Source organism: Trichosurus vulpecula, chromosome 2 (genome assembly GCF_011100635.1).
Source record: "Trichosurus vulpecula isolate mTriVul1 chromosome 2, mTriVul1.pri, whole genome shotgun sequence".
In the NCBI taxonomy this organism is placed as follows: domain Eukaryota; kingdom Metazoa; phylum Chordata; class Mammalia; order Diprotodontia; family Phalangeridae; genus Trichosurus; species Trichosurus vulpecula.
The window spans coordinates 323,652,161-323,677,030 of NC_050574.1; the positions used below are offsets into that span (position 1 = coordinate 323,652,161).

General features: G+C 37.6%; 1 protein-coding gene across 1 annotated transcript in view; it reads left to right on the plus strand.

Annotated features, from left to right (window-relative positions):
* STAG1 (stromal antigen 1) overlaps positions 1-24,193 on the plus strand; it is a 376,851-nt gene extending 352,658 nt beyond the window's left edge. Inside the window, exons 25-34 of the mRNA XM_036742693.1 lie at positions 215-354; positions 3,132-3,233; positions 4,888-5,036; positions 7,359-7,487; positions 8,712-8,917; positions 13,713-13,887; positions 20,185-20,295; positions 20,642-20,756; positions 21,365-21,445; positions 21,899-24,193. Coding sequence (XP_036598588.1) covers positions 215-354; positions 3,132-3,233; positions 4,888-5,036; positions 7,359-7,487; positions 8,712-8,917; positions 13,713-13,887; positions 20,185-20,295; positions 20,642-20,756; positions 21,365-21,445; positions 21,899-21,922 — 1,232 coding nt within the window. The 3' untranslated portion in view covers positions 21,923-24,193. The remainder of the gene's footprint in view (positions 1-214; positions 355-3,131; positions 3,234-4,887; positions 5,037-7,358; positions 7,488-8,711; positions 8,918-13,712; positions 13,888-20,184; positions 20,296-20,641; positions 20,757-21,364; positions 21,446-21,898) is intronic.
* The last annotated feature ends 677 nt before the right edge of the window (positions 24,194-24,870 follow it).

Here is a 24,870-nt window from a genome sequence, read left to right on the forward strand (position 1 = left end):
TATGCCACCCTAAAATTAAAATAATAGCAACACAAGTCCTTATTAATACTGCAAATAAAAATACTTTTATTTTCCTTCTAAAATGGAAAATATTTTGAAGATTTAAATAAAATTTTAATGAAAAGCAAATCAAAAACTAGTTTTTTCATTGTTTCTAATTTGTCTTGAAATGAGAACTGAGATTCCTAACTTGTTTTTCACCTCCTATGGTTAGAAGGTGATGAGGAAGATGAAGCTAACAAGATCGAGGCCTTACATAAGAGAAGAAACCTTTTGGCAGCCTTTAGCAAACTTATCATTTATGACATTGTGGACATGCATGCAGCTGCTGACATCTTCAAACACTACATGAAGGTACAGGTCTTTGTATCCTTAACTCTTAGAGAAATTTGGCGTTCAAACTAAAAATGGAAAGGATGACAATAGATGATGACCTTTGTGTTTTCTCTGCTAATTGATAGGTTGGGCTTTGTTGAAGGTTTTCTGATTCAGACATGCTTGTGACTTGGTTCTCCTTCGGGCTTCTGAGTAGATGAGAGAGAGAAATAACCAGTATATATTATCTAGCACTGTACAGACTTTGTAGAATAAGATTTCTATCCTTGCAAGAGGATAAGAGCCTCGAGTTTACCCCTGATTTGGGGGAGAGGCAACAGAGGTATGAAATATGAGTCTGTTAAAGTTTAAAACCATCTCATCAAATGCCCTCATTTTACAGATCAGGGAACTAAGACCCAGAGAAGCAAAACCATCTGCCCAAGGTCTGTCTGTCCTCCAGCTAACTAGGACCAGTCCATGTCTCTGGCTACTCTTCCAGTGTTCTTTTTGCCACATCTTCCCAGGGCATACGGGAAAGAAAGAAAAGGGTCAGCAACTTTTTCCAAATCTTGGAAGAGCCCAAAAGGAGGAAACTAAAAGAGAAGGAAACATTGTCAGGCCAAATAGCTTGATCTACCAGATCAGGCTTCAAGATCAACAGGTTGCAGATCCTTTATGGGTGTGCTTATTCTATAATGAATAAGGTAATATAAACTAATTATAGTTCAATAAGAGGAGCTAGCTTTACGTTTTGACTTATTAAAAAATGCAGGCAAAAATTTTCTTGTTTTGTATCTTGGCCAAGCCTTATGTTAAGAGTTTGTTAAAATATTAAAACCCTTAAAAATCTTGCCCCTTGTCAGACTTATTAAATCTGACTTCACTTAACATATACTGTAGTTTAGCTAAACCAGTCTACTTACTGTCCCTCCCACATACTATACCTAAGGCAATCCATCCTCCCCCAAGCCTCTTAGAATCCCTGGCCTCCTTCAGAACTCCATGTAAGTACCCACTCTCACATGAGGCCTTTCTTGATTCCTTTCTTCCTCCTCAGCTACTAGTCCTCCCCTATATAAAATTACCTTGTATTTACTTTGCACATACTTTATTTCTGCCCATGTATATGGGTTGTTTCAATAGAATATAAGTTCCTTGAGGATGGAGACTGTTGCTTTTTTTTTCTTTTTTTGTATCTCGCACATTTCTTTTGTATTTTTATTTTGTATCTAGCACATTTTTTTTAATCTAGCACATTTCTTAATAAATGCTTGTGACTGACTGTGGCTAGCACATGGAAGCTGCTTAATACAAGCTTGTAGATTGACTAATTGATTCCAGAATTAGTTTTTTAAATAAACAGCTTAGCTATCCAGCTCTCATGTATACAGGACTACTTTCAGGTCATTATAATGGCAACATTAGTGATCAAGTATTTGGGAGAAATGATGAGAGGGGAGTAGATTTATTTTTATGGCCAAATACACTTGGAACAGGAGTTTGATTACTTCTAAATATCATTTTAATCTAAAGTACTTACTTTTTTACTTAGCTATAATTAATAATAACTGTGATAAATATAAACTCATTGAGAATGACTGCCTTCTTTGTATTTTCTGCTTCTACTACTTTGTGAATGCCTGATGAGTATTAATTGATGAATAATAAAATACAAACTCATCTTTATCTGTCTTATCCATCCTTTTTCACTAGGAAATGAAATTTGTCTTCTTTCAGTCTTTCTAATTGAGAAAAATCTGAGAATAAAGAAATGTGCCCATTTTTAGTACTCTGTATTGAATAGGTATTTAGTTTCCTGCAGGAGTGCTTAATGGACAAATTATTTCCTTGGCAGGAAATATATGCCTTTAAAATATTTCAGTATTTAATATTCAACAAAATACGTCAATACGAAGAAACAGAAGTTACCGTATTTCCCCATGTATAAGACACACCTTAATTTGGGGGCCTGAAATTTGAAAAAAAAAATGTATTACATAAAGTTACTGAACTCAAGTTTTATTCATCTGCCCATAGCTTTCAGGCATCTTTTGGGCAAGTCTGGTGTGTGTTCACATGCTTAGTCCATTCTGTTTCATGAACCTGAAGCACCAATTTTGTCCTCCTTTGAAATCAGTAACTTCTTTTTCATCAGCAGTTCCTCTTGCCTCATTGCTGAACCATCTTTGTGGACACAGGAATTCCAGTTGCCCTTTGCTCTGCAATCCATATCTTCAATTCCATCTCTAACTCAGGCCATTTTGCTGACTTGTCTCTCATGGCCTTCTTCTGCCCTGGCATTTTCAGTAGGGTTTCTTCTTCCCATAGCCAGTCTTGGATTGTTTTCTCAGTTGGAGGAGGACCAAACTTATGTTCAGCAGCACAATTTCCATTCACTTTTGCAAACTGGATCACTTTTAACTTGAATTCAGCACTGTACAAAAATCTTTTCTGAGCCATTTTTGGGCAGAACGTGGCAAAACATAACCCAATATACTGGTAACAAATGTGAAACAATGAGCGCAAAGACAACAAATGTGAAAAAGTGAGAAATGCAAGTAAAAAAATTTACAACAATGAGCGCAAAAACAAGCGGGAAAAAGCAGGAAATGCAAGTTTAAAAAAATCTACAACCACTGTATAAGATGCATCCAATTTTTAGACCCCAAATTTTTTGGAAAAGGGTGCATCTTATACGTGGGGAAATATGGTAGTTTTTTCTCCACCCCATATTTCCTCCCCTTCCATTCATTACTTACAGTTTGTCAGTTAAATTACATTTTCAAAAACAACATTGTCTTTTTTCCTCACAGTATTACAATGATTATGGTGACATCATTAAGGAGACATTGAGTAAAACAAGGCAGATCGATAAGATTCAGTGTGCAAAAACCCTCATTCTCAGTTTACAGCAGGTAAGAAAAATCTAAAGTTTATCTGTAATACAGACTCATTCCAGTGGTCTTCTTCTGCCCTGCATAGCATAAGTACATGTATTTGCTTTGCATTAGACATTGCTATAGTTGACATTCAAAAGCTAGAGCAGACAGAGTCACAAAGACTCCTCTACTCCCTAAATAGCTGAAGCTATCAGTTTGGAAATAATGATTGTCATGTTAAATGTTCCATTTGAAAAGTAAAACACAAATAAGTAAATAATTCTATTAACTTAATATTCGTTATGGTAGTTAGGGAAGGGAGAGGTATAAAAGACATCATTTTAATTCATAGGTAATCAAGATCTCATTGCTACAAATAGATCCAACTTCTTTCTTTCTTTACTAACTCCTATCAGAGTTCCTCACATTAAAGAAAATTTCTTATTTTTCTTGTCTGACTTCTGTTTAGAGATACCAAAGTGCAGAATAAATGCCCAAAAGGTGTCAACCCAAATATATTTTATGAGAAGTGTAGGAATTAAAAGATCATAGTTAATGCTTAGGATCACCAGTCTGAATATGCACAACCCCTTCTCTGAGAGCAGTGGTTTTGACCCGGGTCAGAGTTGATAGAATCTCATAATTCCTCCAATTCTTCTGGTTTCTGAATGAAATTGAGCAATGTAATAAGTTTGGGAAAGAGAAGGGAGTATGTCCTGGGATAATTGACCTAATTTTTATACTGATTAAAGGGAATACTGTCTCCCAAAACAAAAATCAACCTAAGGTAAAACAGTAAAAAGTTAATGGAATTTCAGATATACATAATAGTTTGGATAGAGGATGATATTTTATTCTAAAAACAAAGAAAAAGGGCAGTGATATCTTAAGTGAATCTTTCAACTTCTCAACAATACAGGTGGCTCAGCTTCAAGCTGTGGACTGTTGAAGTATATCTGTACACCAAGCAATAGAAAATCTAATGAGAATTAGCCTCCACAGAACTCTGAGGGCTTTTGAAAAAACTTATCCCCAGCCTAGTCAGCTCTAGGAGGACAATATTATTAAAGGGATGAGGAAAAAAATGGCTTGAGGTTAACTAGCAGGTCACTAGGACATAGAGGCATCAGCTGTAAATAATTGGACTTTCCCAAAAGATACAATGTTTATTTCCCTCTAAATTCACATAAGCTTACTAAAAGTAGGTTTCTTGAGATTTCAGTTAATAATACCAGTATTTTACAAATTGTAGATTTGAAGAAATGAATGAAAATTTCTTGCGGTAATTTTCCATGTGTGTTTATTGACACACAGAAAAAGTAGAAACAATTGGGTAGGATAATCTAGAGGTAAGGGTAAGTAGGTAGGCCCCTCCCAAAGTGAGAATTGTCTGCTGAATAGGCAAGCCTTTTCGATTTAGGCTGCTTTGCGGGTCCTTCCAAATTTTCTCTAGTTACACTCTAGTTAAAATCATACAGTCTTACAGTTTTCTTTCAGAACTAAAATATGATATATGTTCCATCTTTATAATAAAACTATATGATAATAATCAGTTGGATTTTTATACATGTAATCACTTACACAAAACAATTGCACCACCCCCAAGATACTATAGAAATAAAGAAAGATCATAACCTAAGGGGGAAAATAAAGCCTTTAGGCTTTTAAACCTTTGTTTTCTTTCCTCTAGTTATTTAATGAGCTTGTTCAAGAACAAGGCCCCAACTTGGACAGGACATCTGCCCATGTCAGTGGCATTAAAGAATTGGCACGCAGATTTGCTCTCACCTTTGGGCTGGATCAAATCAAGACCAGGGAAGCAGTTGCAACACTTCACAAGTAAGTGATTCCTCAGTTGATAAATGGTCAAAAGATATGAACAGACAACTTTCAGAAAAAGAAATCTGAACTATTGATAGCCATGTGAAAAAATGTAAGTCACTAATAACTAGAAAAAGGCAAATTAAGACAACTCTGAGGTACCACCTAACACCCATCAGATTGGTAAAGTTGACAGAAAATAAAAATGGCAAATGCTGGAGGGACTGGGGAAAATAAGTATGCTAATGCACTGTTGGTGAAGCTATGAGCCGGTCCAACTATTCTAGAGAGCAATTTGGAGCTACATGCAAAAAGCTGCTAAATCATGCATTCTTTTTGACCCAGTGATTCTACTACTATTACTACCCCAAAGAAATCAGAAGAAAAGGGAAAAGGACTCATGTGCAAAAATATTTATAGCAGCTTTTTTTTTAGTGACAAGGAATTGGAAACTGAGGGGTTGCCCATTGACTGGGGAAATGGCTGAACAAAGTATGGTTTGTAAATGTGATGGAATCCTATCTTGTTTTAAGAAATGATGAAAGGGATGGTTTCAGAGAAACCTGAGACTTGTATGAAGTGATGCAAAGTGAAGTGAGTAGAACCAGGGGAACAATTTTTTTTTTAATTTTTTTTTTTTGAAGGGGGAAGACAGGGCAATTGGGGTTAAGTGACTTGCCCAAGGTCACACAGCTAGTAAGTGTGTCAAGTGTCTGAGGCCGGATTTGAACTCAGGTCCTCCTCACTCCAGAGCCAGTGCTCTACTCACCAGGGGAACAATTTATACATGGACAAGAATATGTTCTTGATTCTGATCAACACAGTGACATAGCTATAGTTCCAAGTGATTCAAGATGAAACGTGCTATCCACCTCCAGATAGAGAAGTGATGAACTCGGAGTGCAAATTGAGGCATATTTTTTTTCTTCATTATGGCCAATGAGAGGATTTGTTTTGCTTGACTAACTATATCTTTGTGATTTTTTGCTTATCTTGCTTTCTCAATAGGGAAAAGAGGGAAGTGGGAGAGAGAGAATTCATACTATTACACAGAGACTCTCTAGGATCTATTCTTTTTTCAAAAATTATTTTTCTAAAATAGATACTTCATCCATTTTTTAATTCATAGACTTCTGGAACTATGAAGTTTTTGTAATTTGCTGAACTGAAAGAGGCCTTAGAAATTATTTACTCCAACCGTATAACTTCCAGACAAGGAAGTTGAGTCCAAGACAAGTTAAATGACTTTCCCAAAGTCACATAACTAGTTCGGGGCTGAGCCAAAATTAGAGCTATTCTCTAGGAGTCTTCTTTTTTTTTTTTTTAAACTCTTTTTGTTTGTTTGGCAGGGCAATTGGGGTTAAGTGACTTGCCCAAGGTCACACAGCTAGTACATGTGTCAAGTGTCTGAGATTTGAACTCAGGGTCTTCTGACTCCTGGACCTGGGATTCTTCATTGTACACACTACTACTTAATTTTTTTTATTCTGAATTTAACTGTCACCAAAATAAGTCATGCAGAATAAATCCCCATGTTTATTATATCCAAAATGTATGTCTCATGCTTCATCACTGGTCCTCTGGAGTCATGTTTATCATTGTGTTGCTCAGAGTTCTTAAGCCTTTAAAGGGGGTTTCTTTACAATGTTGTTGTTATATAAGTTTTTCCCCTAGTTTTCCTCACTTCTTTCTTTATCATTTTATAAAAGTCCAGGTTTCATACTGCCACTTTAAAATATATGTAATAATATATTTCACATTGATATAATACTTCAAGTTTACAAAGCATTTCATTCAAAACAACCCTATGAGACAGGTTGCACAAGTCTTATCACCATTTTGCATATAAGGAAACGGAGGCTTAGAGAGGTTAAGTGACTTAGACAGAATTACACAGCTTGTAATATTAGTATTGCTAAAAGCCCTTAATAAATTCTTGTTGTCCACCTGCCCAGTAATCACCAGTGTTAGGTATTTATCACAGGCCTCCTAACTCTTAGTTTTCCTGTTCCTATATGCTGCCTCTTTTTGCTTATTCTAGGTTTACACTACTAGAGTACAATGATTGGAATAGGATAATTTTATAGAATAATTAAAGCTTCGTAAATTGTTAAAATACTTTTAGAGGGGAAATATCCGTGTGCCATCTATTTTATCTGCCTGAATTTTATATCACACATGTAATAATAATGCCATAAAATATACTTTCAGTTAATTTCACATAGCACATATAACTAGTGGACAAAGAGAAAGAAGGAAAATACATCAGGAAAAATAAGGTATTAATGATATTAAGAAGACTTCCCTTTACAATACGCATTTTTTTTTCCTTTACTACAGAGATGGCATAGAATTTGCTTTCAAATACCAAAATCAAAAGGGACAAGAGTATCCACCTCCTAACCTGGCTTTCCTTGAAGTTTTAAGTGAATTCTCTTCTAAACTTCTTCGGCAGGACAAAAAGACGGTGTAAGTGATTTATTTTTTCTTTGAATTGAATGAAGACTATTAGGCTAGCCTCAAAATGGTTGCACTTTGGAAAATAGTTCCTTTGGCAGTGGTAAAGAATCTGTGGTCCAGATATAACTTTCAATTCCCAAAACATACCCCTGTCTGTAATTGATAGTATACCATGATTCCTTCTTAAGTATTACTTCTTTTATCTTTTTATTCAAGATTGTATGTAATCATCCTTTACTAGTGACCTCTTAGAGAATCTTTTCTAACCCTCTTAAGGCCACACACTTGCTGAGCATCTCAGCAAGTTAAAATTATTTTACTATTATCTTAGCCATCATACACCCCGCTTTCTGTAATAATAAATTTGTTTGTACTATGCTTATTTTCAGAAAACAGATTATTTTTATCATTTATTCTTGATATTTATTGAATTCAGTAATTTTCCTTTAAAAATATGGTTAAAGAAAGTTATTTAGATAAAAATAGACTATGTACAGGTTTGCAACAAATCTGTAACGAAGAGAAACTGCAACTAGAAGCATTATTTCTACTTTTAAAAAGAGTACCTGGAAAGTCACCTTTTGTTCAGTACAGTAATTTTATAGACAGCACCTTGCCCTCCCATTTATAAATTATGGGAAAATTCAACTATGATCATGTAAAAGGGAATTTTAAATAATACCTCACACTTATGTAGTAATTTAAGAATTACATAGTGCTTTCCTTCTAACAATCCTTGTGAATCCTAGTGAAATATTACTATCCAAATTTCCCTATGAAGAAATTGTAAAGGATCAGAGAGCTGAAATGACTTGACCCTATAATTGCATAGGACCAGAATTGGAATTGGAATCCAGGTCTTCTAAATCCTTATCCAGAACGTTTTCCATTATACACCTATAAAGAGGGAGAGAATTTGGAGGTCTGAGGTTTCATCCTAAATCGATTTGAGCATAAATGAAAGTATCAAAGAAAAGTGATAATCTCTGTCTTTGAAAGATTCATATATCTAATGTTGAAGAGTTAGGAAGGAACCCTTGTGACATTGAGGGTTCCAACATATAGCAACTCATGAGCATTGAAGTTGGGAAAGGGGGGAAAGCTAAGGAAAATTTAGGATCCAAGAGAGAAAAATTATTTAGAGAATTTCTGTTGGTAATGAGAGAAGAATAAAATAAATGGTACACAAACTACTTCCATAAGAAGCTATTGATTGTTCTTCTGTGTTTTTAGCCATTCATACCTAGAGAAATTCCTGACAGAGCAGATGATGGAAAGGAGGGAAGATGTATGGCTCCCACTCATCTCCTACAGAAACTCATTAGTCACTGGAGGGGAAGATGACAGAATGTCAGTGAATAGTGGAAGCAGCAGTAGCAAAGCTTCATCAGTAAGGAATAAGAAAGGACGGCCACCACTTCACAAAAAGAGAGTGGAAGGTAAGCATGACTTAACCCTGAGAGTTAAAAGTTTGATCTGGTTGTATATTGTGAAACCAGAAGGGTTAAGTTTCCTTATGAACTGAGAAATCATACTGAGATGAGACTCTTTCCTGCGCTGTTGTAGCAACAATCTACTAGCAGCTACTGTGGTTGTGTGAAACCAATAACAACCAGCACACAGAAGGCTGCTAACACAGGTTCTTTTGATCTGCTTTACTATGGAAAGGAACATTAAGGGATTAACAATCTTACTTTAATCCAACATACAAATATCATTCACTTAGTTCAGGAGGAAAAGCCCACAACCTGAGCTTCAGACCAAATCACAATTCATAGTTACCAGGAAAGCATCAATATCTGAGTTTACAAGCCAGGGGCTCTTAAAATGGCTGCCCAGAGTCCCACACCACTCTTCCAGTGCAGAGAGCCCCAAGGGAGAACACCAGCTTCTGGGTTTCTATATCTTGTTCAGGGTCAAAGGGCATCACAATGTGTGACTCAAACCCATGTGACCTAAAAGCATCACAAACCTGGGACTCAAACCCATGCGACCTAAAAGCCTCTGGCATCACAAACATGTCACTCAAACCCATGCAAACTGGGCTTTTCCTTGAGGCAGAGAGGTCATCAAAGACTCCTAATTTAATCAAAGAAACAAAAGCCAGACTCATCAAGGGCACTTGACTAAATAAGCGCTTCAAAAGAGAAAAAAGTAAAAAAGTCCCATCTTAATTAATATTACCACTGTGGAGGATGCAAAAGAAGTACACCTTTGCCCTCAAAGAACATAACATCTATCACAAAATATAAGAATTAGAAAAACCTTAGAGGCCCCCTTGTCTAACTTTTACAATTTATCACTTGTCCTTGACTTGAATACCTCCAGTAAATGGCAATATGTCACTTCTGCCTCAGTCTATCTTTAGATAGTCACTCACATCGATCCTTAATTTTCCTCTTGAGAGCTTCCACTATCTAAGAGATCTCTAGTCCTGCTCTGTGGAACCAAGCAGAACATCCCGCATGACAGAGTTTCAAATTCTTGAAGACATATATCCTGTCCTCAATATGTTTTTTCTTCTGAGACAGACATCCACAGTTTCTAAAATCACTCCTCATGAGGCATGAACTTAATACCTTTCACCATGCTGGTTGCCCATATCTACACGCTCTCAAGCATATTGATGTCCTTTCCAAAATATAGCAGCCCAAACTGGTTATGGAAAAGTGTAGGCTAAGATGGTATTATTGACTCACGTCGAGCCTGCAATCCACTAACACCTCACGATCTTTTTCAGATGAACTATAGGAATCTAGCTATTTATCCCACAACTTATACTTAAGTTGATTTTTTTAACCCAAGTAAAGATTTTTATGTTGGTCCCTATTAAATTTTATCTTATTAAACCATCCCAATAGTCTTTTGAATCCTACCTCTAATCCACTGTGCTAGCCATCCCTTCCAACTTTGTATGACCTTCAAATTTAATAGGTATAACACCTGTGCTTATATCTGAGCTATTAATAAGCATATTAAAGAGTGCAGCCAAGTCCAAATGCCTGGAGAACTCTTTCCAAGTCAACTTTGAATCCAGCCATTTAGCCAATTTTGAATCTACCTAGTTGATTGTGCTGTTGTCCAGCCTCTATACCTCTGCCTTGTCCACAAAAATAACAGGAAAGATTAAATAAACTATGTTTATGGCAGTCCCTTGATCTACCCTGTCAAAAAAGCAAATGAGATTAATCTAATATGAGCTGTTCCTTATGATCACCATTTTTAGATGGTCACTAACCAGCCTTTAATTCTAGAATTTTTCCAGAAATCAAAGTCAAGCTCACAACTGTACTGAGTAATAATTAGGACATAATGAGCCAATATTGACTCAAAAATAAATAGGCTGGTGCAGCTAGGTGGCACAGTGAGTAGAGCACCAGCCCCGGAGTCAGGAGGACTTGAGTTCAAATCCAACCCAGACACTTGACACACTTAATAGCTGTGTGACCTTGGGCAAGTCACTTAACCCCAATTGCCCTGCCTTCCCCGCCTCCAAAAAAAATTCACACACATACACATAAATAGGTTAGGAGTTTTTACAGTTAGCAAGAGGTGAAATGAGAAAGGGTTTTGAGATGAGAGTAGATGTGGTTTTGTTGGAGAGAAGGCCCATTATTGAGTATTTCAGAAAGAGTAGAATGTGACCCAACTTCCCACTCGCTGGTTGACTTTTATTCTTCAGACTCCTCTTCTCTCCCTTCCCTCTCCACCCCACATTGGGACATTTGTCCTTCCATCATATAGCACCTCTCCAATTCTCCATGAGTTTTCAAGCTTAATGAAAATGACTCTGCATTCCCACCCGCAGCTCTCCTAGGAACCACAGTACATTTGGTCTGGAGCCTGGGGCTCAACAAGAGCTTCCAGGTCCTCTTGCTATCTTACTACTCATCATGGTTAATCAGCTCCTGTCTGCCATTTTTGTTCTAACCCCAAGATCATTTTCTGTGACTAAGTAGTTCTTCTTCTTCTCTCTGGTCCACATTCAGTAAAAACACAATTCAACAAACAGATGCTAAATGGCTATCCTGCAAAGCACTGTGCTAGACATTGGATATGCAAAGACAAAAATGAAGTAATCCCTGCTTTCAGGCAGCTTTATTTTCTCCTGTTGCCACTGTCCCACCTATCCCATGAAGCAATCCTGACTTTTCTGTGATCCTCACCTTTCCTCTAGTATAGCTTTTAAAAAGCCTTTCTTGGGGAATCAGTATTGTTGGCATCACCCATGTGATATGCCTTGCTCTTGAGAACATACCCATGCCCTATAAGATTTAACAACAATAAAGTCACAGTGTACAAATGGTGAATAAGGAGATGGCACCAAAAGAAATTCAAATTTGCAGAGTATGGGTGGGTCCCTGTCTTTTTTTTTTTTTTTTTCCAAAAATCAAAGTTATCTGGACATGTTTGTGTACAGAGAACAAAGATTCAGTAGAAAGTAATGGTGGAGATTATTTTAATGGAGACTTAAAAACAGAAGCATGAAAAAAAACAAACTTTTTGTTGTCCTTAGCTTCTCTTACTGGCACTGGGAATCACTACATTAATTGTGTGCTAATTATTTTCTTTGAAAAAGAAGTAAAGCACATATACCTCACTTTCCTATACAATCTACCTTTCACTTCCTCCCTCCTTTTTAGCTTACATTTTCTTCCTAAAACAGAAAAGGATTATAATTATGAGTCCTTGTTCACTGTGGCTCTAGGCAAGGTTCATCAGGTTTTTTTAGTTCTCATTCCACTTTCCCAGAGTTACACTGTAATTGGCACAAAATTAATTGGAATCTAACATTACTTCTACTGTTAAGTGATTCTTCATAGTTTAGGGGGAGAGAATACCTTAAGCAAGACAGAATATGCAGGACAGTGAGATAATTTACAAGTCATAGAAGGCTAGTGTTTATATTTAGCCCTTTGGTATACCCCTAGGAACTTTCTTCTTATCAGTCAGTCCTTTGGGTATGATTATTTAACTGACTATAAATCCACCTGACTTTACTGGGTTCCACTTTACAATTCTTCATCTTGTCCATAAGTATATCCTGAAAGACTTTGTCAGTATGCTTTGAATTCTAGCAAGGTATCTTATCAGTCAGTATCTCACTATTCGAATGAGAGAGTGATCCCTGAGGCTCCTTCAAGCTCTATATTATGTTATTCTACAGCTATGGTATTCCCCTGTTCTACCAAGTTGGATTAAGCTCTTTGAGGAGATGATTATCCATGAGCATAAAGGGTAATCGGTAAAAGCAATTTATTTAGACTTTCAAAAATACTTTGATAAAACTTAACACAAGAAAAAAAATTGTCACACTGGGACTGGGGTCTTTTGTCAGGGATAGAAAAAATCTTAGACAAATGAAAAAAGGGGCATGTTTTGGATAAATATATGAGTGAGGGATTTCATATTCTTTTAAAAAGGATGGAATTTCCCAAGTTTTCATAGGTTTTTTCTAGGAAGTGAAATGTCAGTCTGGTAAAGCAAAGATCTCACACTATGGTAAGAAGGCAGAAAAATGGTGGCCCAGTTGTGTTATGGCCAAGTGCAAGGTTAATTCATGTGGGTAAAATAAACCAAACTCTTTTGTATATGAGGATAGAATCTAAGCTATTCGTCAGGATGCAAGGCAGAACTTGAAAGTCATTGCAAATTTTTCCTGAAGATAAATAACAGGTCAGTTTGCTACAAAAACCAGAGATATTGCTGGTCATCATTAAGAAAGGTATTAGATGCATAAAAAAATCAAGGGAATAGAAGAATCTTCTTCTATGTGACAGCCAACAAATATTAAGAAAGTCAGAGACTGAGGAGCGATATGAGCCAAATCTTAAAAGTTACAAATTGTTATGGGAGTTAAAGAATTAATGATTTCTTGACTAAATCCCAGAACTGGTAGAACAAGCAGACAGCCCTTGAAGTTTTAGTAAGGTAAGTATGGAACAAAGACATTCTCCTTCACAACGAAGATAGAAAAACCTGTGGAACTCATTGTTCCATGAAGTGTTACAGACAAAAAACAATATAAGCTGTATTCAGATATTTAGATATGCTCCTGGATGACAGAGACATAATGACTTTCTCAGGAAATGTGATGTTCTGGGGTTACTTCAGGGAGCCAACAGTGCTCCTCTCTGAAACATCTGTGAGAACCCCTGTCAGAAAAAATATTGTGTTGAATAAAGTATGAGTCTTATCCAGTATGGCAACTTTTAACATGAACTGTTATTACAGAAGAAAGTTTGGATGGCACATGGCTGAACAGGAATGACACAACCATTCAGACACCTGGAGCCCTGCCCACCCCTCAGCTCACGTCCACTGTACTGAGAGAGAATAATCGACAGATAGGGGAACAAATTCAAGAACATGAGTCAGAACATGGGTCTGAACCAGACTTTTTACATAAGTAAGTAATCATTAAAAATTCCTGCACTTAAGGTATCTAAGATGCAAATATTTTTATTTCATAAATAGTAAAAAGAGATTTTTGAATTTTTTCATACTACCTTGTACCCTCCAAAAGTAAAAGAAATTTCAGATATCACTGCAGTTTTTAGTATTGTGAAATTTGTTTTTTTAAATCATAATTTCGGCAAGTACCAGATATTTACCTCTCTCAGTTGAGGCTTTACTATCAATAAAATAAAACCATACATTCGCAAATGAGAAGTTTGTATCAAAACAAACAAGAAAATTATTTGCAAATTTAACAAAAGCTAGGCATTATTTTGGTTGCCTGTAGTTACTTAATAAATATCTGTAGTGCCTTGAGTCCTAAGCCTGAGCAGTGAAAAGTTACCAACATCCCGTATTTCAAAATATCACCAGACCAAAACTCCCAACTTAATTTCCCTTTCCTTCTAAATTTATCTTATCTTGTGGCCCAGCACTAGCTCCTCATTCATTGGCCAGACTGAGATGATACAACCCAGGGCCACTGGATATTTCATACTTTTCCCTGGTCTCAAGTGTCAAATCCAAATCTCATGTCATTATGGGTCATGATCTCCCAAGCCTGGGCACCTGCATCTACAGGGATTATCACTCAAATATTAAGTATTTGTGCCATAATTACAAATGAAAAATGCAGAACGTATTGGTGCAGCATCAACATATTCTGACCTTCTTGTCACCAGTACTCAAGAAAGATCAATCTGCATTCACTAAATTTCAGACTACCTTCAAAATATACATACCATGTAATGTTTTATTTAATGAAACAACAAGAATTTATTAAACACCTACTGATTTGGTCAGTGTCCTAGATACTAGGGCTACAAATTCAATGAATGAAACAGTCACTGCTCTCAAGGATCTTACGTTTTACCAGGGAAAAAAATCTTTAAGTATATAAAGAATAAATACAAGTTTGTTTCAGGGGTTGAGGAAGAGGGAGAGAAGAATTGAGTAGATTAAGAAAGGCTCTTCATGAAAGAAAAGAAAGAATCTATGTGGTGGAGATATGAAAAAGAGCAAATTTCGGGCCTGTACAAAAGCATGGAGATAGGAGATTGAGTCTGGTGTGTGAAGGCAGGGGAAAGGCCAGCTTGGCTAAATTGTAGCAAACAAAAGGAGGACTAATGTACAAAAAGGCAGGAAAGATAGATTGGGACTAGTTTGTAAAGGTATTTAAAAGTTGAGAAGTTTATATTTTATCCCAGAAGCAATAGTGAGTGACTGAAGTTTATGGAAAAGAGAAAGTGCAATTAAAGGAAATCATTTAGGCATTTGTTGAACTGGAGAGAAACGTGAGGCAGGGAGACCAGTTAGGTACACATTGTGTCTGACAGTCCAGGTGATCGGCAAAGTGGGGCTGTGAAAGTAGGAAGAAGGGGTCAGATGTGAAAATGCTGTGGAGGTAGAAATGGGATTTGGTAAATAATTGAGTGTGTGGGAGCAAGAAGCATGAGGAGTCAAGGACAGTGGCAAGACTGGGAACCTGGGAAACTAAGACTAATGAATGGTACTTTGAACAGAAAAAAGGTATTTTGAAATAGGGGGTGAGTTTGGGGAGAAAGGTAATGAATTTTGTTTGGAGCATGTTGAGTTTGAAGGGTCTGTGGGACATCCAGTTTGACATGTTGTAAAGGGAAATTAGTGATACAGAGTTTAGGGGAGAAAGTGGGGGTGAATGATATATCTGGGAGTCATTTGCATATAGATGATGATTAAACTCATGGGAGTTAGTCAAATCACCAACAGAGAATAAGGCTCAGAGCAGAGCAAAGCCTTGGGGAACACTCACGGTTAGGGGGCCATGATATGGATGATGAGCCAACAGTGGAAACTGAGAAGAAGCAGTAAGAATGAGAAGGAAGATAGGTAAGAGTAGTATCAAGAAAGCTTAGAGAGGATACACCCAAGAAGAGAGGATCGTCCTTGGGGTCAAATGTGGAGAAGTAACAGGACTGAGAAAAGACCATTAGACTGGACAGTTAAAAGATGGTTGGTAACTTTGGAGAGTTAAGTGATCAGGGTTGGATTGCAGATTGCCAAGAGTTAATGACTGAGTGAGAGTCAAGTCAGCAAGCTTTTGTTAAGCATCTGCTGTGTGTGTGTAACAACAGTGTTGCTAGCAGCTGCTGTGGAGGTGTACAACCAACAAAGCCAGCACACAGGAGGGCTGCTGGCATAGGTTTGTTGATCTGCTTTTCTAAGGAAAGAACTTTAAGGGGTTTACAATCTCACTTTAATCAAACATACATATATCATTCACTTAGTTCAGGGGGAAAAGCCAGCACCCTGAACTTCAGAGAAAATACAAACAGAAATTACAAACAGAGACAGTATAAATAGAGCAGACATACACAGTTATCAACAGACGGGCCTCTAGCTGTCTGACCAAAGAATCACATAATTATCAGAGAGAGAGGCATGAACAGCTGGGTTTTCAAAGTGGGGCGGGGGATTGGGGGAGATGCTCCTTAACAACCGCTACCCAGAGTCTCCTCTGATCAAATCACACAGTACTCTTTCAGTGAGTGAGAATCCCAAACAAAATGCTAACCTCTAAGTTTATATACACTTCTTCAGGGTCAGAGTACTTCACACCTCTTGTGACCTAACTGGCAAAAGGGTGTGGGCTTTCCTACAAAGGCAAGGCTCAAAGGCACTTGGTTGCCTTAGTGCTAAGCACTCCAAAAGAACAAACAGTGAAAAATCCAACTTTGCTTGCCATTACGGTGTGCCTAGCACTCTATATAGGGATTGGGGAAGATGGGAGGAGTTGGAATTCAAAGAAGGGCAAAATAGTCTCCACCCTCAAGGGGCTCATATGGAGACAACATGTAAACAGCTGTGTACAAACAAGATATGTGTAGGGATAAATTGGAGACAATCTCCGAAGAAAGATAGTAGCATTAAGTAGTAGGGTGAGGAAAGGCTTTTGGCTGAAGAGGTAAGATTTTAGATGAAATTCAAAGGAAACAAGAAGATGGGAGTGAGGAGGAAGAGCATTCGAGGCATGGGGAACAGCCAGTAAAAATGCTTGGGTGTCAAGGAAGGAACAGCAAGGAGGCCAGTGCTACTGCAGTACTACATATGTGAAGAGGAGAGGGGTATAAGAAGATTGGAATGTAGGAAGGGGACAGGTTATAAAGGCCTTCACAGGCCAAACAGAGGATTTTATATTTGATTCCAAAAGTAATGAGAGATCCCATAAGTTGATTGAATTATGCAGGTAGAGTGGAGGATTACGTGGTATGAACTGCACTCTAGGGAGATCACTTTGACAACTGAGTGAAGGATGGACTGCAGTGAGGCAGGGAGACCAACCAGCAGACTGTGGCAGTAATGCAGGTATGAGGTGATAAGGGCCTGCACCATGGTGGTGGCAGTGTCAGAAGAGAGAAGGGGGTAGACACAAGAGGTGTTATGAAGGTAGAAGGACTTGGCAGCAGATTAGATGGTGGGAGAAGATGAAGGGATGGAGAGAATGAGACAAGTTGTCAAACCACCTCAACATCAGACATTGGGAAAAGAAAGAGAGAGATGATGTCAAGGGGGGTTTGAGATGAATAAAAGGAGAGAAGAGAGAGCTCCTCATCTCAGTGAGCAAGACACAGCCCTTACCTGAGAGGGTGGAGGTGGGGAGATGGGGAGGTGTAAGAGACCTGAAGAAAGAAGAGTTTCTGTAGGGACTGAGATAGAGAATCAGTTAAGGAAAATAAAAGGATTGCCTTGCTGTAGTGAGGGCCTAAGAGAAATTGGAGAACATAAATGTGCAATGAATGCAATTGGTGTGGTCATGTGACTTCCTTTAGCTCCATTTGGTAGCATGTGCATAGGAGCAGAGGAGGCAGATGGAGAGAGTAATCCAGGGCTGGTTTTTGACAAGGGACATATTATCACTTCATATTTAAAACTTACAAGATCAGTACTTCAGGGACTACTTATTTTCTCTTAGGTACTTCAGCTATAATTAGGGGGGGTTCATTGCCACCAGGTGAGGAATAATGAGGTGGTTATGGCCTCATGGTCCGGACAGCTCGGTTTCAGTATGAGAGAAATTATTCTACTCCTCAGTGCTTTTTTTTCAAATCAGAAAGCAAAGCAATATTTGAAACTCTGTCTCTACTTAATCTAATCCTTATTTTATCCTCAGAAATAATAGGCTTCTTTCTAATACATCCTTTTTGGAGTTTTAGAAGTTCTTTTTTCTGGCCCTGGGAGTCCATGACAATTTGGTCAGCTGGAGAGGGAAAGCATCCTGCCCCCTAATTATATTAGGAATATGAGGTCTCTGTCATATTGTCCAAGTATGATCTTCTCTGGGCTTGCCTTCCATTAGCTTCTCTTTCTTCCCCATACAGCAAAGCTCTGTCAACAGATTGCAGACCTATATGGAGCCATTATCCTTCACCATTACACCATCGTCCCCACTTTTAAACCAAAGATTTCAGTCACCTACTAAAAGCCAATTTTGTCCTAGTCCTTGACCAGGAGCTCTTAGCCCATATGAAAACTCAGGTTTCTTTTACAACAAACTTAATTCTTCAGGCCAGCCTCTTTATTTTCCCTCACTCGCTAGTGTTTTCCTTAGTGGAACCCTAAATTCTCTGGAGGCCACAAGACACATTCTCCTTTTCTCAGGTGACCTTTTTTCCATTTTACCTAAGAATGGCTCCTCTCTCCGGCATGTCTCCTTCCCTATCCTGAGTACAGGCTGATCATTACATGTTTTTTTTCCCCCAAAAAACTTTACTGACAGTTCTATATTAATGGCAGTAATCAAGTAAACAAATTTATTAAATTCAATAGCAGGTGACCTTCAAATAAAATACATTTAAGGAGGAAAACAGTATAGACACCTAAGACAAAAATGTGTGCAATAAGCTAGCAAGCATATTAAAAAGGAGTCATTTGAAGAGTGCAACAATGCGGAAAACACAAAAGGTAGTTTTTCAACAATTTGTACAACCTTGAAGTAAAGGATACGCTTATCAAAAACTCATTAAAAATACATAAACGTGGAGGGTTGCAACGTTAGTGATAAACTAATCAACCCAGCAGATGAAGGCAAGTTGTTTGCTGGATTAATCTGCCCAAGCTCTGTTGCCTGTTGCTTTGGATTTCCCTTTGAAACAAAACTGTGCACATTAGTGCAACAGGTAGTAAGTGATCATATGTATAGACCCAAGGGATTGGGTGGTAGGGCAGGGGTAGGTAAGATGGCAAAAGCTTTGAGAAGGAATTCCTTTTAAAAAAAACAAAACTTATATTTATTAGTAATGAACTGCAGCAATTGCTAAGTGGTGTCCTTTGGAAATTTCCCAGATTTGTGGCTTGCTTTTTGTTGTTTGGTTTTGTTTCTTTTCTGATGAGTTTTATCATTTCTTTGGGGGCGGGGGCAGGGGGGAAGGTGGGAAATGAGGGAGTAAGAATATCATCTATGAAATGTAGGAACAGAGGCAGGCCTGTAAGAAGACCATGAAAATCCAGCATCTGGATCAGAAATAGGACCAAGGGTTACCTCAATTCTCTTCATACCATTTCCAAAACAACTGATGCTCCAATATCAGGTTTTCTTCCAAGCACTCAAAGCGAGAGCTTTCCTCAAAAAGGCAGCCCTGGAGGCCAGGCCAGGTACAAGACTGTACAGTACTGGTTCAGATTTATGGTCCATTTTACCTCCTTCCCCCAAGCCAACAGATTAATGTCCTGGGAGGAGAGGAGCCAAGAATCACCTTTCCCTCCCCTCTTACCCTTCTTTGTGACATGCACCCCTTGGGCCATCTGATGAAGCCTATGAACTGCTTCTAAGAACAAGATTTTGAAATACACCAAATAAAATACTTAGGATTTAAAGGAAACCAATTATATTGAAATGCAATTATCAAAATATTTAAAAAACAAGTTCACAGGCCTCAGCCTAAGCACTCCTAAAACAAGTTTATGTATAGTGTGAATCCCCTCCTCCAGGGTACATGCCTCTAGAAGATCCTGTCTGCAGACAAGGAGTTCACTTCACCTTGTAAGGACCCTCTCAGAAGTAGTTTTCTGCTAATTCATCCCCATCCTTACCTGGTGTCTTTATGAATAGTGGCCCGTGTTTTTAAAATGTCTATTTGAGATTGAAATCTTTGACATAGAAATGAACCAACTTACTCATTTGGACGAGTAATCAAGCCAAATTACCATGGCACTCTAACCTACTGGGCAACCAGCCACTGTTAGATGAGTAATAGTATCCTGTCTCTCTTAGTCCTCAGATGCAGATCTCCTGGTTAGGCCAACAAAAGTTAGAAGACTTAAATCGAAAGGACAGAACAGGAATGAACTACATGAAAGTGAGAAGTGGAGTAAGGAATGCAGTGTAAGTATTCATAACTAAGGGTCGTGGTAACAAAAAAAACTGTACCTGATGTTAGAAATTTTGATCTGTGAAGTGGTTTAAATTTCTGTACTGATCAGTCTTTGTAAAAGTTTAAAGAATTAAAGATTCTTATAATTGGTACTTCTGTTTTATTTGAGATTAAATTAGAGGCAGGTTCTAGGTTCCTTTAGGGCTGAACCCCTGTTTCTTTGGGTGGAACTTAAATGATACATTTAGGAAGCCTGTTTTCTTTAGTTTGCAGCATTGATCTAAAAAAGAACTAGACTCTCAGCAGTGGTTTTTTGAGTTTGAACAGTTTTTTAAAGTATCCCTTATCACACCTCAGCCGGGGCCTTATGGAGGATGATGCTGAGCCCATCTTTGAAGATGTTATGATGTCATCCCGGGGTCAGTTGGAAGATATGAATGAGGAATTTGAAGACACCATGGTTATTGATCTGGTAAAGAAATTTCAACAAGTTTTTTTAAAAATATTTAAAGATATTAGTATTGACTGCATGCTGTTGCTTAAGTTCCCTGGGTGGGGAGGTGATGAGTTTTAGTCAAGATCAGAGTTAAAGCAGTACTCATAATAGAATGTTAGGGCCCCAAGTGATTGAGCTCATGGGCATTTGGATAAGCTTAAATCATTTTAAAGACTGTCTATAAGACTGTTGCTCCAAGAAGGATTGCAATCTTCTGAATCTGTTATTCTTTAGACTGAATTTGAGAAAAAGCCCAAATGCAGTTTACCTTTCAGCATTGGCATTTGACCTCCGATTATACTAAACCATGAATACACATACTAAATTGCAAAATATTAATATCATCTTTTCCATTAAATAAAATACTCCTAAGAGAAAACAAAAATTTTACCGTTATTTTTAACGTAGTTTCTAGTCATTTTTAATATTGACAAATGCATAATTTTCATTAATAGATTCCCAAGCCCAAGTTTTTTTAAACCAAAAAGAAAAATCCTTTTGAGAAATATAATCTTTGTAGTCAGTTGTCATTGTTTGGAAACTCTTTCTCAGGTAACAAGTCATTAAATGACTTCTCCTTTCAGCCCCCTTCAAGAAACCGAAGAGAACGAGCAGAATTGAGGCCAGATTTCTTTGATTCTGCAGCTATCATAGAAGACGATTCAGTAAGTTTTTCAGTACTTTTTAATACATGCGTTTTGCTTTTGTAGAACAGTCATTTCAACCCTCCCTCTCTCCAGATTAAGCCCTCTCTCCTGACAAATAACAACAATTAAGCAAAAACATCTTAATACGTTTACCCTTTCTGACAGCATATGTGTTATTCAGCCCTAGTAGCCTCCCGCCTCTGGTCTATGAGGTGGAGGGATAGTTTATTCTCTCTTCTCCAAGACCTTCATTGGTTTTTCTTTTTTTTTCCCCCTTCATTGGTTTTTCATTTATTCATTGTTCAACTACCTTTTTGTGACCTTTTCATTCATATCACTATAGTCATAGTATATATGATTCTTAGTTCTGCTTATTTCTTTCTATGTAAGTTTATATATTTCTTTTCATTAGTGGCTTTTATCCATTTTTCAGATATGGTTTATGTATAACATTTTTTTTAATTTTTCTAGGGATTTGGAATGCCTATGTTCTGAAGTCTGATGAAGAAATTTTTTAAATCTGGAACTCTATTATTTAGAGCTAGAGGCCTATATACTGTGATAGCTTGTATGAAAAAAAAACACTTTTGATGTGATCTGCTTTGTTTTTTAATCAAATGATTAAGGTCAGTCCCTTTTTGCAGTGACAGAACAGAAGAGAGGAGCATGTAAATTACACAAAGGAATGTCAATGAACAGTCACCTCAGAAAGACTGACCTGAAAAATCATTTGTATTCTAGTACTGGACTATCCCAATACAGATGTGTGTGGTTTTTTCTGGATGGGGGGGTGGGGATTTTAAATTTTTAAGACAGCTGTCAAGATAAACACTGTTGTACACCTGTTTTATGAAAACTCAGCATTGAGTGGAAAAAAAAATATTTTTAACTTTATTTTCCTGCTGTACAATTTAAAACTGTTTTAACATTTGCCTTTTTATGTTTTAAGAGCTAACCATTTTTATTAAACCTATGCCAGTCAGTCATTGACTAGCAATGATGCTATATAAGCCGGTCATCCTGGTTGCAGAAGAGTGTTTTTGAACACACTGGATGTGGTTGACATTGTGGTCCATGGGCATGGAGAGGAGCAGAACACTGACAGCCCACGGCAAAGCCCTGACCCAGTGCACTGCTGCCAAACACACAAACACACACACACACATACACCACGTGTACACACACACACACACACACACACACACACACGCACGCATGCACACACACACACACACACCCCCCAAGACAGGGATGAAAAACCCAGCTTTTATATACTCTTGAGAAAGAAGGTTTATTTTTATTTATAAGGGGGCATAAAATCAGTAATGTCCATGCAGCCACTTTTCCAACAAATGCTGTGCAACGATGCATTTTATATAGCACCAGGGAGACACGAACACAGTACATTTTCTATGGGTATTTGTTCTGTGCATTTTTAGCAACTTATACCAGCAAATAAAGTATTCTCAGTAAAACAAACAACCAGTTCTCAAGTTATCAGTTTGCTGTTTTTATCACTTATATCATGCCCTGCCAAACCCAAGGTACACAGACTGCCATTTCCTTAGGAAAATAATCATGAATTCCTAAAATAATCACTTTGCCGTTCAGAAGCAATTTTAACCATCCCATAGATACGTCTACTTCCCATGCAGTAAATACCCTTATGTGCTGAATAATTTTGTTAAATTAATTTTGCCAGTTAGAAGTATGTGCTACATAGAGGTGTGTGCTTAGAGGGTGAAGTTCTTAAGCTTACCAAGGAATCCAGCTACATTTTCAGTGTTAACTGTGCATATTAAAAGTTATTCTTCAGGGGGAGAAAAATCAGGAATTTTCACAACAGAAAAAAAGCCAAACTAGTGCTGAGCTAATCCATTGTACCAAGAGGTTTAAATGTCTTCAGTGGTTTGGAGTTTCATTCTGCTTAGCTTTTCTGATTATGCCCAGTTGCTGCTATTATAGTTTGAGAAAACAACTTTTCCTCATCCTTTTTGATTCTTTACTTTAGCACTGGAACTTCAAAACACAGCCATCCACTGCTTAAGAACGGCTATTTCCGATTAAGTGGTTATTTTTAAATCAACTACAACAAAATCATGAGACTTTCTCTTTTACCAAAAATTTCATTCTTTTTTAAAAAGGATAAAAATCCGCACACCCAGTGATTACCTTTTGGGAAGGAGGAAAAAACTGGATGTCTTCATCCTTTTAATAAACATAAAAATCAAGACTTTTTTCCAAACTGTATGTACAGTCCTCAAAATAAGGCTTGGTTGCCAAAAATATTTGACTTGCTAATTCAGCAGTTCCTCAGCCAGGGTTAAGAGGGGACAACAAAGCTGCGCTGTTAGAACTTTGACTTTCTCGGAAGAAGGACAGCAGGAATAGCTGCATTAACATATCAGCTCAGTAGTTTTGGGAGAGCAGAGGATCATGATCGATGCTGCATGGTTTGAGTCACAATCACAGGCCGGTCTTGTTCTTCACAGTCCTCTGTGGAAAACTGAATCCTAACTTAGAATTGTAGAATACTGTATAACAAAAAAGAAAACAAAAAAACAACAAAAAAAGGTTTAATATCTAGGTACCTCCAATGGGTTTCCAATTCAGTTTGAAGTCAAATAGATTTTTGTATTTTGAGTGTCTCCTTGATTGGTTTTGCTAGTACTTCTGTAAATTGTACATTTACAATATGAGGTTTTTCCTTTTGTACAATTTGAAACTGATGCTTCACCTTTCCTTTAATAAACTATTCAAAATCAGGCCTGTGGTAGTCATCCTATTCATCCTAGACCAGTTTTCTTACTGGTAAGCTAGACTGACAGTAATAATAACTCATTCACGTAGCAAGAGCTTTACAAATATTAGCTCATTTGATGCTTACAAGCCTGGGAAGTGCTATTATTATCCCTGTTTTACAGTTGAAACTGAGGCAGACAGATTAAGTGACCCCAGGGTCACACAGCTAGTTAGTATCTGAGGCTGGATTTGAACTCGTGTCTTCCTGACTGTAGGTCTAGGACTCTATTCTTTATGCCACCTAGCTTAAAACAAAGTTTGTTTTCTAAAGCCTCAACTTTTCAAGCCACTTCAAACTTTGTCCCTCAAAAAGATGGGGCTTTATCACTTGATGTTTGTGCACTTAAGAAAGGATGCATAAATGAACTAATGAAACAATAAGAAACAGGAGAACAAAACCTGATTTTCCAACTAGTTCTATGCTTGTTTTTGTCAGCCTTTTCTCAAGTTTATTATAGACAGTCGGCTGAGCCAGGCATGTGAACAGAGGGACAAAAGATAGCCTGTCAATGAGCATATCATGGAAGTAGGAACTGTAGGTGGGCAAATTTGTAACGGATCACTTCAATTCAGCTGTCAGCTATACTTCCATGAGGATTAGAGAAAAGACGTGAATGAAAATAATCTCAGGTCTTCCCTAC